Below are 14,555 nucleotides of genomic sequence, written 5' to 3'. Positions count from 1 at the left end.
CAGGGAGAGGCCGCAACAGTGAGAGGCCGGCGTACCGCAAAAAAAAAAAAAAAAAAAAAAAAAAAAAGAAGCAGCCTCTTGCATTTAGAAAGAGTCAGTTAAAAATTTCCAACTAGCGAAAAATGGTTGGATTCTGTATGTATTTTGAAGGTGGAGCCATTAGGACTTCCTGATGGGGTGTGGGAAAAGAAAAACAATGCATTTAGGATGATTTGAGGTACTTGACTGTAGCAACTGGAAGGATGGGGTTGTCATCATCTGAGATCTTCAAGTAGATCAGGTTTGCGGGTGAGGGGCAAGATAGTTCAGAAAAAAAGCAACTTCTGATAAAAATCCTATCCTGAGATAAGTTGACATTCATCTGACATGTTAATATTTGGTTAATGAGGTCTAGAGAATGTAAAAGGCTGTGTTATTTTAAAATAGTTTCTGTTAACCATAGTAATAGAATTATTTCAGGGGATTTCACTGTTAGCCTATGAGTTACTCGCATTTCTAACTCCTAAGTTTTAGCGCTATGTCTGGAATGTGGAAGGTGCTCAGAAAGTGTCAGTGTGGTGGATGGATAGTGTATTGGTGGGTGACTTCCCCTGCCGCAAGTATCACCTGAACAGCGAAGCAGATGGAAAACAATCATTCCCTTTTGTGAAGATCTGTGTCTGTCATAGATGTGTTGGGAGATGTTTGTATTCAACTTGTTCCTTCTGCCAAGAGATACTGTTCTTCCCCTCAAGAAATGGCATTATCTCCACTTACTAAAGACTTTGAGAGCATCTGTGAGTATCTAGCTCCTACTTAAAATCCCTCAGAATCTGTGCATACACACAGAACAAGTCAAAAGACAAAGCATCGTGCAGGTCAGTTGGCTATTTTCTCTAGACAGCAGTTGACTGTCATGATGCAGGAGATTGGTGTAGCCCAGGCAGGGGAGATTGTGATGATTTTTACTCTAAAATCTCCCACTGCACTTTTAAAGAAGTGGTATATTGACCTTGTTCAAATATACAGTCTGGATCACCGTGTTCTTTTGAAGCTAGACCTTTGTTCGTTACTAAGATCTATATTTTTCTTTTTCCTTCTCAATACTTAACTTTTTTAGCGGCCATCCAGCTGATGCTGCTAACCTCCTTGAAACAGAAAAGGAGGTTCAGGAAGTCAAAGTGCTAATGATCTTGAAAGTGTCTAATAGGAGATCCTTACCGGGGCCGAATTTGGTTGTGATGTCGACCCAGTGATTTTGGTTGAACGATTCCTTTTGATCCATTGTCAGTGCTCATTAATGTTGTCACCTGACAAATTTCTTCCCAGTGACTGGTTCTGATGTGCTTCTTGTTGTCGTGGCTCTGATGTGCAGCTGACCACTTCATCTAGGAGTAGCAGGGTGGAGATGGTCACGTGTTTGCTGGCAGTCGTCAGATGACAAGGCTGCTGGAAAAGGCTCAACCTGCCAAGACATATATCTAAGGCAGGGGACCAGCAGGGCTCCCATGTCAGCTTCAGACTGTTGATTTAGCGTCTGGCCTTGGACAGGTTACACTGGCCAACCAAGTCAGCCCCAGGCTTGAGCAAAGCACTGTAGGATAAAGAATGGGACCTAATTAAATGGAGTGGAAATAATGTGAGAAGGATGGCTTTTTATATCCCATTCTAACCCTCTCTGCTTTTGCTTTGCTTTTAAAGCTGTAGCTTCTTGGAGCTCCTGCTTTAAGAGGAGCTGTACATTCCCCTTGCAATGTAACAATCCTAGCTGAGCATTTACTTCCCTTGAAGGACTGGTAAGCCTTTAAATAGGTATGGGTTACTTGGGAAGTTTTTGCTTACCTGTAGAAACCGCGCTGCTTACTGAAAGCATCACAAGACAAGTAGTAAAGTTCAGGAGTCATTTTTTTCTGTATTTGGGAGGAAGAAAGCACTGTTAGGAATACTTGTCTTTTCATTGCAATACATATTTTAAATGTTTTTGCCGAAAGGGTTTAAACAAAGGCACCAGCTTAGCAGGAGATGGAAAGCTTGCTGCTTAATGTACCAACCCCGTCCAGCAGTTCCTTCCACTGTTGATTAACGTCTTAACTTTTTTTTTTTTAATTCTAGTAAAGCAGACTTCACCCTATAGAAAGAAAAATCTCTCATGGAATTTTAAAACTTTCCCTGTTGAAATGTTTTAACTGTGATGTGTCTACTTAGGAGTTCTATCTCTCCATCTCTATTCTTATTGTAAGTAGAAGATAAATGTTGAAGACGAATGGTGCACTGTATACAGCCAAGCTTTCAGGTTTAGATGACCCTTTGGAAATTCAGTATTTAAAAGCGTACACAGTCGGTTGCCAAAAATGTTAACACTACGGTGCAGACTCCTTCACTGAAGGACCCCACACCAAATAACAGAAAACATCCTCTTTAGTGCCTGTGGGACCGGTTCCATCTGAGTAAGCAGCACGGTAAAACCTAAAAGGACAGCAGAACAGCATCAGTTTACCGGGTTGAATTATCTCAGAAATATATTCCTTTTTTTTTAATTGAAGTATAGTTGATTTACAATGTCTTGTTAATTTCCGTTGTACAGCAAAGTGAGTCAGTTATACATATATTTGTTTCATGTTCTTTTCCATTATGGTTTATCACAGGATACTGATTATAGTTCCTTGTTGTTGAGCCATCCTATATATAATAGTTTCCATCTGCTAATCCCAAACTCCCAATCCTTCCCTCCCCCACTGCCCTTTCTCCTTGGCAACCACAAGTCCGTTCTGTGTGTCTGTGAGCCTGTTTCTGTTTTGTAGATATACTCATTTGTATCGTATTTTAGATTCCACATATAAGTGATATCATATAGTATTTGTCTTCCTTTTTCTGGCTTACCTTGCTTAGTATGATAATCTCTAGGTACATCCATGTTGCTGCAAAATGGCATTATTTTATTCAGAAATATATTCTTGAATGCAGACCCTAAATAGAAGGTGTTTCCTCATGTGTCTACTGTGGAACAAAAGTGCTCAAAACCTAGCCAGGCTAAGGTTTCCCTTTGATCGAGGTCATGTGCTTACTGTCGGCAATGCTAGTGATAATAACTGTGACAGTTTGTTTTTTTTAATTCCCCCATTATTTCATTTTAACCTTACAGCAAAACTGTGAAGCAGGTATTTTTATCTCCATTTTAGAAATGAGGGCAAGGAAGGTCAGAGGGAAGTAGCTCCTGCTGTTGTGGGATGACTGTTTGAACTGGCCTCCCACCAGGGAATTCTCTGGAGACTCTTTCTAGAACCATGTTAAGGCACCCAATAACTTTTTTCGTTTTACAAAAATTTAGACATAGTCTTAATTTAAAATGCACACCACTCTTAAAAGTACATACAAAGGAAAATATAACTAAAATATATTAGTTTAAGGTATTCCTAAAACTTAGCACATTTCAGAGTCCAACTCTTCTGTATCATTCTTTGACTTCAATTAGTTGGGGTCCCTGTTTTTCTAACTATATCGTCTCCTTAGTAACTATTTATTGAATGAGTGGATAAATCTGATATTTTTATAACTGTAAAGAATTTTATAACATCAAAACACAACATTAGTTATTTAATTTAATTTGGGTTCATATTCAAGTTGTAGGATGACTAAAAGAGATACTAAGGAACTTTTTAAGAATTCACTTCAGGGACTCCCCTGGTCCAGCGGTTAAGATTCTGTACTTCCACTGCAGTGGGGCACGGGTTCGATCCCTGGTTGGGAACTAAGATCCCGCGTGCCGTGCGGCATGGCCCCAAACCAAAACCAAAACAAAGAATTCCCTTCACCTGAATTCTAAATGTGAATTTCTTCTTAGGTTTCAGTCTTTGAGCTCTTGAAGAGCAAGAAGTCCTGTCTTACCCGTTTTTATTCTAGTAGCGTCTGGCAAACAGTAGACACTTAATAAGTGCTTGACAGAATGACTGCACACTTACCAATTGTGAAGAAAGTAGAGATGACATTACCAACCAGGTTGGTGAGGAGAGGTTGACTGCAGTATCGAGAAGATCTGGGCCTAAAAATCAATACCCTGGGTCATACATTAATTGATTACTTATGTGAAGAAATCCACGCTGTTAGTGTAACACCAGAAGGCACTGACCCTTGAATTCTAATTGTGGCACTAGGTTCATTTGGCTCCAGGCAACTCACTCCTCTTAAGAACCTTGGTTCCTTTACTGTGACTGCAAATTAATTAATGCTAGCATTAATAAAAATATTATTAAGAGTTATTAATATCTTAATTGGTGGGCAAGTAATGTTTACCATTTTTCTAATTCATGTTAATTTGATATTTTGGTGGAAAAACATTTTGTGGAAGTTCTGGAGTAAGGAAGTATGCCCTACCACACACAAACCTCTTATAGTAGAAGCTGGCAAGTTTGAATTAGGCTAATTACAAGGAGTGTCACGGTTTCCATTCCTTCCCCATCACTTAAGTTTTCAGATTTTTTTTTAGAATTTTCAGATTTTTAGAACTGCAGTTTATTTTGAATGTATCAAATTGCATTTGCCTCGTTTGCCCGAAAAAGGTATTCACTGACTTTTCCGGCCAAAACTAATTTCCAACATAGAATCTGAACTAACAGATCAAGTCATAATCTGGTTACCAGAGTGTGCCTGTGTCACCCTCAGCCTTGCAGACGTTCGCTAAAGCTAGGCTGTTGGGACTGCTCTCTAGGGAATTCATACATTGAAACGTCTGTGCTCTCATTGTTTCCCATTTGACGACTTCTTATACTGGAAGAAATAACTGTTGATTAAAAGTTAAACTCGATCTGCCCAAACCCCAGCTCTCCTCGCTGTACTGAGATTTTTGACTCTTCAAAGAGGTGAAGCAGGTGACTACCATTGATAATAGAGGCAAAGCAATGGGGCAGGCTGCAATTAAACACATAACAGGAGTGGCAGAGGGCACCCGAACCATCTCCACAGGTGAGACGTGCATGCCGAGCTGCCAGGCGAGGGGCTGGCTGCAGAAAGAACTTACCTCAGCAGAACATAGAACTGGAGGGTCAGGATGGTGATCCCAAGCAGGAACACTGTCACTTGGCTGCATGGGATACAGTGAGTTACATTATACGTTACTTTTTTAGTGACAAAATGCCTTCAAGAAACCAAATTCAAGTTTTGTTTCACGATAATGTTACATCAAACCACAGAAATAAAAGTTTTAAACATAGCAAAGATGAACTGAGATCCATCCCATTACAGCAAAATTATGTCTAATAATACTTCAGTAAGAATAATAGTTACCATTTATTGAGCTCCTACTATATCACTGTGATTACTGGTCTCTAGGGAATCTTGAGAACCTTGGTTTCTTATTTATTTGTTTATTTAGTTAGTTATTTATTTGTGGCTGTGCTGGGTCTTAGTTGCAGCATGCGGGATCTTTAGTTGCAGCCTGTGAACTCTTAGTTGCAGCATGTGGGATCTAGCTCCCTGACCAGGATCGAACCTGGGCACCCTGCATTGGGAGCATGGAGCCTTAGCCACTGGACCACCAGGGAAGCCCCTGAGAACCTTCGTTTCTTTACCATGGCTGTCAGTTAATGCCATAAGACAACCCACAAGCAATAGTAAGAATTATTAATATTCATAATTAGTAGACAAATGTGTCACTTTTTTTATTCACTTTCTCATTTAATATGCACACAATCCTATGAACTGGAACTGTGGTTTCCCATTTTATAAACGAGGAAGCTGAGGCTCAGAAACATTAAATGTCTAGGCTGAGGACAAACACCGAGTAGTAGTGAGCAGTAGGGCCACAGCAGAGGGTGAGCTGCAGCGTCGCTAGGACCCTATGGCCCTGTACTGTGCTCGCTCTCCCCCCAGCCAGGTGGCTCACACTGAGGGAGTTAACATACCTACCACAACTTACACAACCAAATGAGGTCTGCGGTTACCGCTCAGTTTTGAAAATCTTTTGAGATGACACGTACATAGTTTCCACACATGTAGGAAAATCTTCTTCCTTAACTAATGGTTCTATCTTTTCACTGTAAACTGTTATTCACCTTCATTATTTACTTTGTTAATTGGATTTAGCACTGAATGGCTTCAGGGTATTTGTAGAAATTAAATCTCCCCTCCAAAGACAAAGATTTACCCCCAGTGAAGGTACTCAAAACAAAAAGCAATTTCAAAATATACCCCCAGACTAAAGCAATGGCACATTGTTAGAACTAGAATGTGGTTACATGTTTAAGGTTACTATTTTAAAAGGAACGGTGTCCCTTTAGAGGTGTAAATCTGAGAAGTTGTCAAGTCAATTGCATTAACAGTCAGTCAAAATAGATTTAATTATATTGAGCATTCTGAAGTGTGACAGGAAAAGCCAAACAGTTTTTTTTTTAAGTTAATGTTTTAAAAACTGACTTTAATGTTTACAAAATGTTTCATTAATGTTTACACATCAATGTTTTTGAAACTTAAAGTCCGTGATTTTAAAGTTGAAAGTAAATTTTACTTCAACCTCAGGACAGCCTCGGGAAGAAATGAACTTTTTGCCACAGTGGGCTGGGGAGGGACACTTACAGCCTGAGCTGATGAGATCTTGGCAGCCAGCAGTGCAAGTGGTAGGCTGTGTGAGCCAGACAGAAGTGAGTCATGGCCGTCCTGGTCCTTGAGCACCTTCAGCAAGGCAAGGAAGGCCCAGAACAGTCCCGTTAGAGCTTCCGAGCCGCTTCCACACTCATTCTTCACCTGCCGAGGCCCCCTTCCCTCCACACGAACCCTTCGGGGATACGGAGGAAGTACTCTCCAATGGAGAGGGGCAGATCCTTGTTCTTTGAAAGCCACTCTAAGCTATGATAGATAGAAGCTCGCTGTAACCTAATTCTTCTATGGCTTTGAGGATCTAAAGTCTAAAGCTGGCTGTGTTAACAGTGAATTAATAGAACCGAGCTGGATATTTGAGACAGGTCATGCCTGTGAAAAGAGAGAAAGCTTCCTTTAAGCTGAGAGATCAGCTTCCCCCAGCCCCTTCCCCACCCCTTCCCTTGGGGAGGACCTGGAAACCTGAGCTCACCCCCAAGGTCAGGGAGGGGCTTCAAGCTCTGTTCCATCCTTCCCTGCACAGCCAGCAGCTCCCAGGGGATCTGCACCTCCTGCTCTCAAGCTTACTGTTTTTCCAGCTCACAGCTTAGTTTCCCTGGGGAGTGGTACCTGAAGCTTGAGACGGGTGGGGCTGGAAGTGACGCTGGACTCCAGCTGAATGAAGCCCCTCCACCACGGTCCTTGAGAGCATGCTCAGTAGCTGGCCAGGTACCCTGATTTCCCTGTGGGCCCAGGGCCACCCCATACTACCACAGGTACTTTGCATGGGAATTGGGGGGGACAGATAAGGAGTGGGGGGGGGAAGAAGCCCCAAGTGAATCCTGGTATCATCCTTGGGATGATAATGGAAAGGTAGGACATTTAAATCATTCTAACCAGTGAACTCATTTTTTTAATGCTGTGTGGAGCCTTATTGACCCTTCTCTCCTTTATTTCCTATTAACAATTAGCAGTGTCCCTGTGATCCCTGCCACTGTTTGGAGTAGACCTCAAGTAGTTATTGAATAAATGTTTCCTAATTAACATTCCCACTGACGGTACTTAAATTGAAGCTTTCATTACTTTGTAACTGGCCTTCCTATCGTTTTGCCCCATCCAGTTGATCCAATAGCATCACCATCATCAGTATTATCACTTTCCTCACAAATAACAGCTACCATTTATTTTAACACTGCACCAAGCACTGTCATAAGCACTTTGCCGTATCATATCATGATCTCTATTTTACAGATGAGGAAACTTAAGACACAGGATTAAGTGATCAGGTCAAGATCATACAACCATATAAGGATTTTAAACACTCATGTCACCTTATTTTTCTAGAGCATTGTTTTTCTAGAGCATTGTTTTTCTAGAACCCTGTTGTCACTACATTGCTCAGAAACCTTCAGAGTTTCCTGTTGTCTAAGGAACTGAAGTTCACATTCCGCAACTCCTCAGCCAGAAGGGCTCATTTCCAATCTACACAGCTCCAGTTTATCTCGAATTTTTCTTTTTGGTGAGAGAGAACCTAGGAGTCAGGAAACCTAAATTCTAGCCCTGGTTCTGGCACTCACTAACTTTGTCTCATGCGAGCATAAAATCTGAGCAAACGTAAGTCGGTCAAACTAGCAATTGGGTCTGAACACAATTGGGCTACAAATAAATGGTCCTGATACAGGTCTTTTGAGTGCTGGCAAGACTTACAGGTACACAGTGAGATGTTTTATAGCCTTAATTTCCAACTCATTCTCAACTTATTATTTCTTCGAGATGTTTGTAATAGTGAAAAATTAGATAAATCTAAATGACCAATGATAGACGATTAACTGGAAAAAATATCTAACAATAGATTATTATTTGGAACAAAGCAAATGTCTTTGGCCATTTTTTGTTCTTTTATGGTGAGAATTATAATGTGCATGAAAAGTAGTTTGTAAGTAATTTAGAAAGTATCATATATAAATGTTAGTTTCCTTTTTTTTTGGCCGTGCCATGCGGCTTGTGGGATCTTAGTTCCCTGACCAGGGATTGAACCCGTGCCCTCGGCAGTGAGAGCTCAGAGTCCTAACCACTGGACCGCCAGGGAATTCCCAAATGTTGGTTTCTTTATTGTCATTCGTTACGTTTCAACTTTAATTATAAAAATACTTCAAGCTCTATAGGTGATCCCCTAAAAGTTCCCAAAACACTTTGAGCAATTTGGCATCCAGGGAACTCCTGAAAGTATTTTATTTATTGATAGTTAATAGGGAGTGTTTATTAAAGAAATAATTAGAACTGAGTGCTTTGAGTTGGAGATAGACGGGTTCGCTGAGTCCCAGCACAATGAATGAAAAAGACCCCCACTATGACGCATCATTATGGCATTTCAGAGCATTGGGGATAAAAAGAACATGCTTCAGATCTTCCAAAAAGACAAAGCAGGTTACATGAAAAGGAACAAGAATCAGAATGGCACCAGACCTTCAACAGCAGTGTTTGGTGCCAGAAAACAATGAAGAATGCATTCATAATTTTAAAAGAAAATTCCAGCCTAGAATTCTCTCAGTTAAGGAAGAATAAAGACAGATTTATTTTATCTCCCATTTGCCCTTTATTATGAAGCTATTTGAGGATATGCTCCAGAAAAATTGGGAAGTAAAACAAGAAAGACAATGACATGGTTCTAAGAAATAGGCATCTCCCTTAGGAGAGAGGTGAAATGTCATATTTCAGAATGACAGATGCACAAATGGGTTAGAGATTTTCAGCCCAGATTAGAGAAAGAATTTCAGGAAAAATGTCTCCATGAAAAAACAGATTCAGTAGAGTAATAATAGTTGATTGAACCATTTGAAATTGATTTTTTTTGAAGATCAAAAAGAGTTGAGGGACTTCCCTGGTAGCTCAGTGGTTAAGAATTCACCTGCCAATGCAGGGAACACGGGTTCAATCCCTGGTCCGGGAAGATCCCACATGCCGCGGTGCAACTAAGCCCATGTGCCACAACTACTGAAGCCTCTGCGCCTAGAGCCTGTGCTCCGCAACAAGAGAAGCCACCGCAATGAGAAGCCCGTGCACCGCAACAAAGGGTAGCCCCCGCTCGCTGCAACTAGAGAAAGCCCGCGCGTAGCATGAAGACCCAACGCAGCCATAAATAAATAAATTTTTTTAAAAAGTTGAATTACAGCAATATGATATGCAACATAAATAATTGCTGTATTCACAGTGTGTTCGTTACTTGCCGAAAGCAGCTTTATGTAGCATATGTGTATTGTCTCATTTAATTCTCACAATAATCAAGAGGTAGGTAATATTATTTTCTCTGTTTTAAGACAGAAAAACTGGGACAAAAGGAAGGTTAGGCTAGGGTTAGGTTGCCCAAGGTCATCCAGCTCATGTAAGTATTGGTGGAGCTGTGGTTTGAACCTGGACAGCCTGATTTCAGAGCAGGGGTTCGTAACTGTTATGCTATATAGGCAGGAGGTTGGAGGATACTTTTTTGTGGACGCTGACCAGTCCCAGGAGAAAGACCCGTAATACAGCCAAGTTACCATACAATGAAACCCACTGTGCAAAAGCCCTACCTACCCACTTAGAACTTCCTGTCAGCTCTTTGAAGGAAATTTAAAATATATCATTGATATTGGTAGAGAAATAAGGGAGTGTAATGCATTGGTGAAACAAGAACAGAATACCATAAAAAGGAACATTCAGAGGACAAAGGTCTAAAAAATTGAGTATTGAGAATTCCCTGGCAGTCCAGTGGTTAGGACTCAGCACTTTCACTGCCAAGGACCCAGGTTCAATTCCCGGTCGGGGAACTAAGATACTGAAAGCCTCGAGATGTGCCCACCCCCCCCAAAAAAAACTGAGTATAATAGCAGAAATGAAAAGGTGGATTGGAGGATGAATTTGAGGATATTTAGAAATTAGAGCATGAAGGTGAGAGATGGAAAAGAGAAGAGAAAGGATAAGAAAATTGGAAGACCAGTCCCAGTGTTTCAGCTCTAACTCTTAGGCATTTCCTAAGAGAACAGAGAAAATGGAAGGTAGAAAATCATCCGTGAAATAACTCAAGGACATTTTATAGAGCTGCAGGTTATGAGTTCTGTGATTGAAAGGGCCTGCTCAGGGTCCAGCACAATAGATGAAAATAGAGCCACACTGGAGGACATCACTGTAAAATTTCAGAACATTTGGGGACAGAGTTCTCGTAAGCTTCAAGGGAGAAATAATATAAGCCACATTAAAAGGATCAAAATTACTGGAAGTGACTTTGGATTTCTCACTGTTAGCACTGCAGTCTAGAAGCAATGCCTTCAGAATTGTGGGAGAAGGTGACTTTCAACATAGATAGAGAGTCTCCCTTTCTCTCTCTCCCCCCCCATACATAATCTATGAGGATTAGCTCTCATACACCCTCACAACTCTCTCCCAAACTTCCCAAATATATAGCCCGAGTGTAATGGGGGCGTATGAGCTAATCTTCTTTGATCATGAGAGAAAGTAAATAGACACTCTTTGGATAAATTAAGAAATAACATTATAAGCACATAATATAGAATTACAATAGATTCGACCAGAAGAAATAGCTGAAAAAGTTAAAAGTGGTTGCCTCTTAGGGATTTGGTTGGAGGGGTTGGTGGGTGAGATATGGCCAATGACTGTTGCTTCCATTACGGGCCTTTTGTCACCCTATGATTTCAAATCTATATACATGAATTTGTTTAATTAAAAAAATTTTTTTTTAATTATTTATTTATTTTTTGGCTGCGTTGGGTCTTCGTTGCTGCCCACGGGCTTTCTATAGTTGCAGTGAGCAGGGGCTGCTCTTCTTTGCGGTGCACGGGCTTCTCATTGTGGTGGCTTCTCTTTTTGCGGAGCACGGGCTCTAGGCGTGTGGACTTCAGTAGTTGCAGCACGCGGGCTCAGTAGTCGTGGCTCGTGGGCTCTAGGCGTGTGGACTTCAGTAGTTGCGGCACCCAGGTTCAGTAGTTGTGGCTCACAGGCTCTAGAGCGCAGACTCAGTAGTTGTGGCACACGGGCTTAGTTGCTCCGCGGCATGTGGGATCTTCCCAGACCAGGGCTCGAACCTGCATTGGCAGGCGGATTCTTAACCACTGCGCCACCAGGGAAGCCCTAATAAAAAATTTTTAATAAAATTTTAAAATCAGTTGCCTTAAAAAAAAAAAAACCAGTTGCCTTGCATTACTTCATTAGGGTTATGGAAGGATCAAATGGAATAACTGATATGAAAAAGAGTTTGTCCGTTGTAAACTGTTATTCAGTTGAAAGTGATAACATGACCATGTTGACTAAGAGGCAAAATACGGTTTTGAAGGACGGGTTGTTGGGGAGTTATATTTGGTGGATGATAATGTCATTGTATCTGTTAACCACGGCCACAATAATGCAGTTGGAAAACAAACATTCATTTTTGCTCATGAGTCTAGGCTCAGCTTGTGGGTTCGCTGATCTGATCCAGACTCGGCTAATCTCACCTGGACTTGCTCGTGCATCTAAGCAGATTGTCTGGGGTTTGGACAGTCTAGGATGGCCTCAGCCACATAGCTGACGGTCAGCTGTCTGTCGGCAGGAGCACCGGCTCTCTCCTGCAAGTTCTGTCATCCTCCAGCAGGCTAGCCTGGGTGTTTTCATGTCAGGGGCAGGAGTCCAAAAGAGAGTGGGAGTGTACAACACCTCGAAGCCTAGGCTCAGAATGGGAACGCTTTCCCATGTGCCGCATTGTTTGGGCCAAAGCAAGTCACAAATGGTGCGAAGGGGATTCCATCCCTTTATGGTAAGAGCTGCAAATTCACATTGAAAAGGAAGGGTGGAGAACAGGGGCCATTTTTGCAATTCACCCAGCATAGTCACTGAAGCCAACTAGTTATCCCACCTATTTGGAATGAGAACATGGAAAGACATCAGAAGACCTGTAACTGAACGTACTTTCTTTTTCCTTTGTAGACAATAAGAGAGGTGTCAGAGTTTTCCATTTAGATCGACAACTTCAAATTCTCAGCATGGAAAACTCAGAGAAGACAGAAGTGGTTCTCCTTGCTTGTGGTTCCTTTAATCCTATCACCAATATGCACCTCAGGCTGTTTGAGCTGGCCAAGGACTACATGAATGGAACAGGTAGGAACAGTAACCCAAAGCAATGATGGGGTTCAGGATGCACTACCCTAGAATACAGCACTTTGGCATATTGGATATTTTAAGCGGAAGGACTTTGATAAAACAGCAGAAGCAGGAAGGTCACTCTGACCTCCTCCCTCCACCGTAAAACGTTCATGTGTGAGGTGCTCTCCCTAAACCCGGAGAAAAGGAGCATCCTTATCTCTGAAGACAAAGGGAAGTCAAACAAACATTCTTTGCTAAATTCCCCTGAGTTTTCTACACTTACCTTGTACTCTTTGCCCTATCATATTTCGCCATGACTGTTTACCCTTCATCCAACGTAGCATAAAAATACAGTAAGTCCCCTATGTAGAACAAGTTCCTTTCCAAGAGTGAGTTCATAAGTCCAATTTGTTTGTAAGTTCAACAGAGTTAGCCTAGGTACCCAGCTGGCACAATTGGCTATATAGTACTATACTGTAATAGGTTTATAATACTTTCAACACAAATAATACATGAAAAACAAGCAAACACAAAAAATAAAACATTTTTAATCTTACAGTACAGTACCTTGAAAAGTACAGTAGTCCAGTACAACAGCAGGTATACAGGGGCTGGCGTCGAGTGAACAGGCAAGAAGAGTCACTGACTCGAGAAGGGAGAGGAGGTGGGAGATGGCAGAGCTGAAGGATCGTCAGCAACAGGAGACGGAGGGCAAGCTGCAGTGTCACTCACACCTGATGTTGATGGCACAGGTTCTGGTTCCTTGGTTCCTTGTTGGAGTCAATTCCATCTACCATCTTGAAAAAACGATCCAGTGATGTCTGGGTAGTAGCTCTTTTTTTCTCATCATAGGTGACTTGGTAGCACTGGATTGCATTCTGAACGGCTGCCACAACCTTCGTGTACCGTTCTGTGCTCAGGTCCTGTGCCTCAATAACTAACAGTGCCGCCTCAAATAAAGAAGATCCCCTTGCCATTTCCTGCGTCGTGCATCTCTTCAGTTCTTCAGTTACTTCTTCCTCTCCTCTCTCTTTGTCCTTTCTCTGGGCCTCCAATTCCGTCACAGCTTCATTAGTAAGCTCCTTGTGTTGCACAGCAAGGAGTTCAGTGAAGTCGTCCTCTTGCAAATCTAGCTAGAAATAAAGGTACTATACTACTGTACCCTTACAGTACTGTACAGTAAAGTACACAAAGCACAACCACTTGTAGAGGATGCGGTGCACGTGACAATGTACGCCAGACATGTTAACTAACTAATGTGATTGGATATGCGAACACATGTTCGCATCTTTGAAAGTTCGCAACTCGAAGGTTCATATGTAGGGGACTTACTGTACTTAGGTTTAACTGTTTCTTGGAGTCTTCATTTCCTTATGAAGGCTCCCATGTCACATAAATCTTACATTAAGTAAATTTGTATGCTTTTCTCCTGTTAATCTACCTTTGTTAGTTTCACACCCTGCCAGGGACCCTAAGAGCGTCGAGGAAAACTTTTTCTCCCCTACATACACACAGATTTATTTTGTTTTGTTACATAAGTGATCATGCTGCGTGCTGATAGGTGGATGGGTGTCCAAACTCACTAATAATCAGGGAACCAAAATAAAAAATGAGATATATTCTGCCCATCACATTGACACAGGTTTTTAAACTTGATAATGTCAAATATCAGGTGTCGGGAAGGAATGGGCTCTTGCGTATACCAATAGATTAAGGCTTTTTACAAGGCAGTTTGGCGATATCACTCAAAAAGGAATGGGGGGCTTCCCTGGTGGCGCAGTGGTTGAGAATCCGCCTGCCGATGCAGGGGACACGGGTTTGTGCCCCGGTCCGGGAAGATCCCACGTGCCGCGGAGCGGCTGGGCCCGTGAGCCATGGCCGCTGAGCCTGCGCGTCCA

At 41.8% G+C, this 14,555-nt stretch overlaps 1 protein-coding gene across 2 annotated transcripts in view; it reads left to right on the top strand.

Moving 5' to 3' along the window:
• The window catches only part of NMNAT1 (nicotinamide nucleotide adenylyltransferase 1), a 26,567-nt gene that overhangs the window by 6,756 nt on the left and 5,256 nt on the right, over positions 1-14,555 (top strand). For both annotated transcript variants that reach the window (XM_024125758.3, XM_055083786.1), the window contains one exon: positions 12,502-12,672. In XM_024125758.3, coding sequence (XP_023981526.1) covers positions 12,558-12,672 — 115 coding nt within the window. In that variant the 5' untranslated portion in view covers positions 12,502-12,557. The remainder of the gene's footprint in view (positions 1-12,501; positions 12,673-14,555) is intronic.

Source organism: Physeter macrocephalus, chromosome 3 (genome assembly GCF_002837175.3).
Source record: "Physeter macrocephalus isolate SW-GA chromosome 3, ASM283717v5, whole genome shotgun sequence".
In the NCBI taxonomy this organism is placed as follows: domain Eukaryota; kingdom Metazoa; phylum Chordata; class Mammalia; order Artiodactyla; family Physeteridae; genus Physeter; species Physeter macrocephalus.
This window is presented reverse-complemented; position numbering and strand designations above follow the sequence as displayed.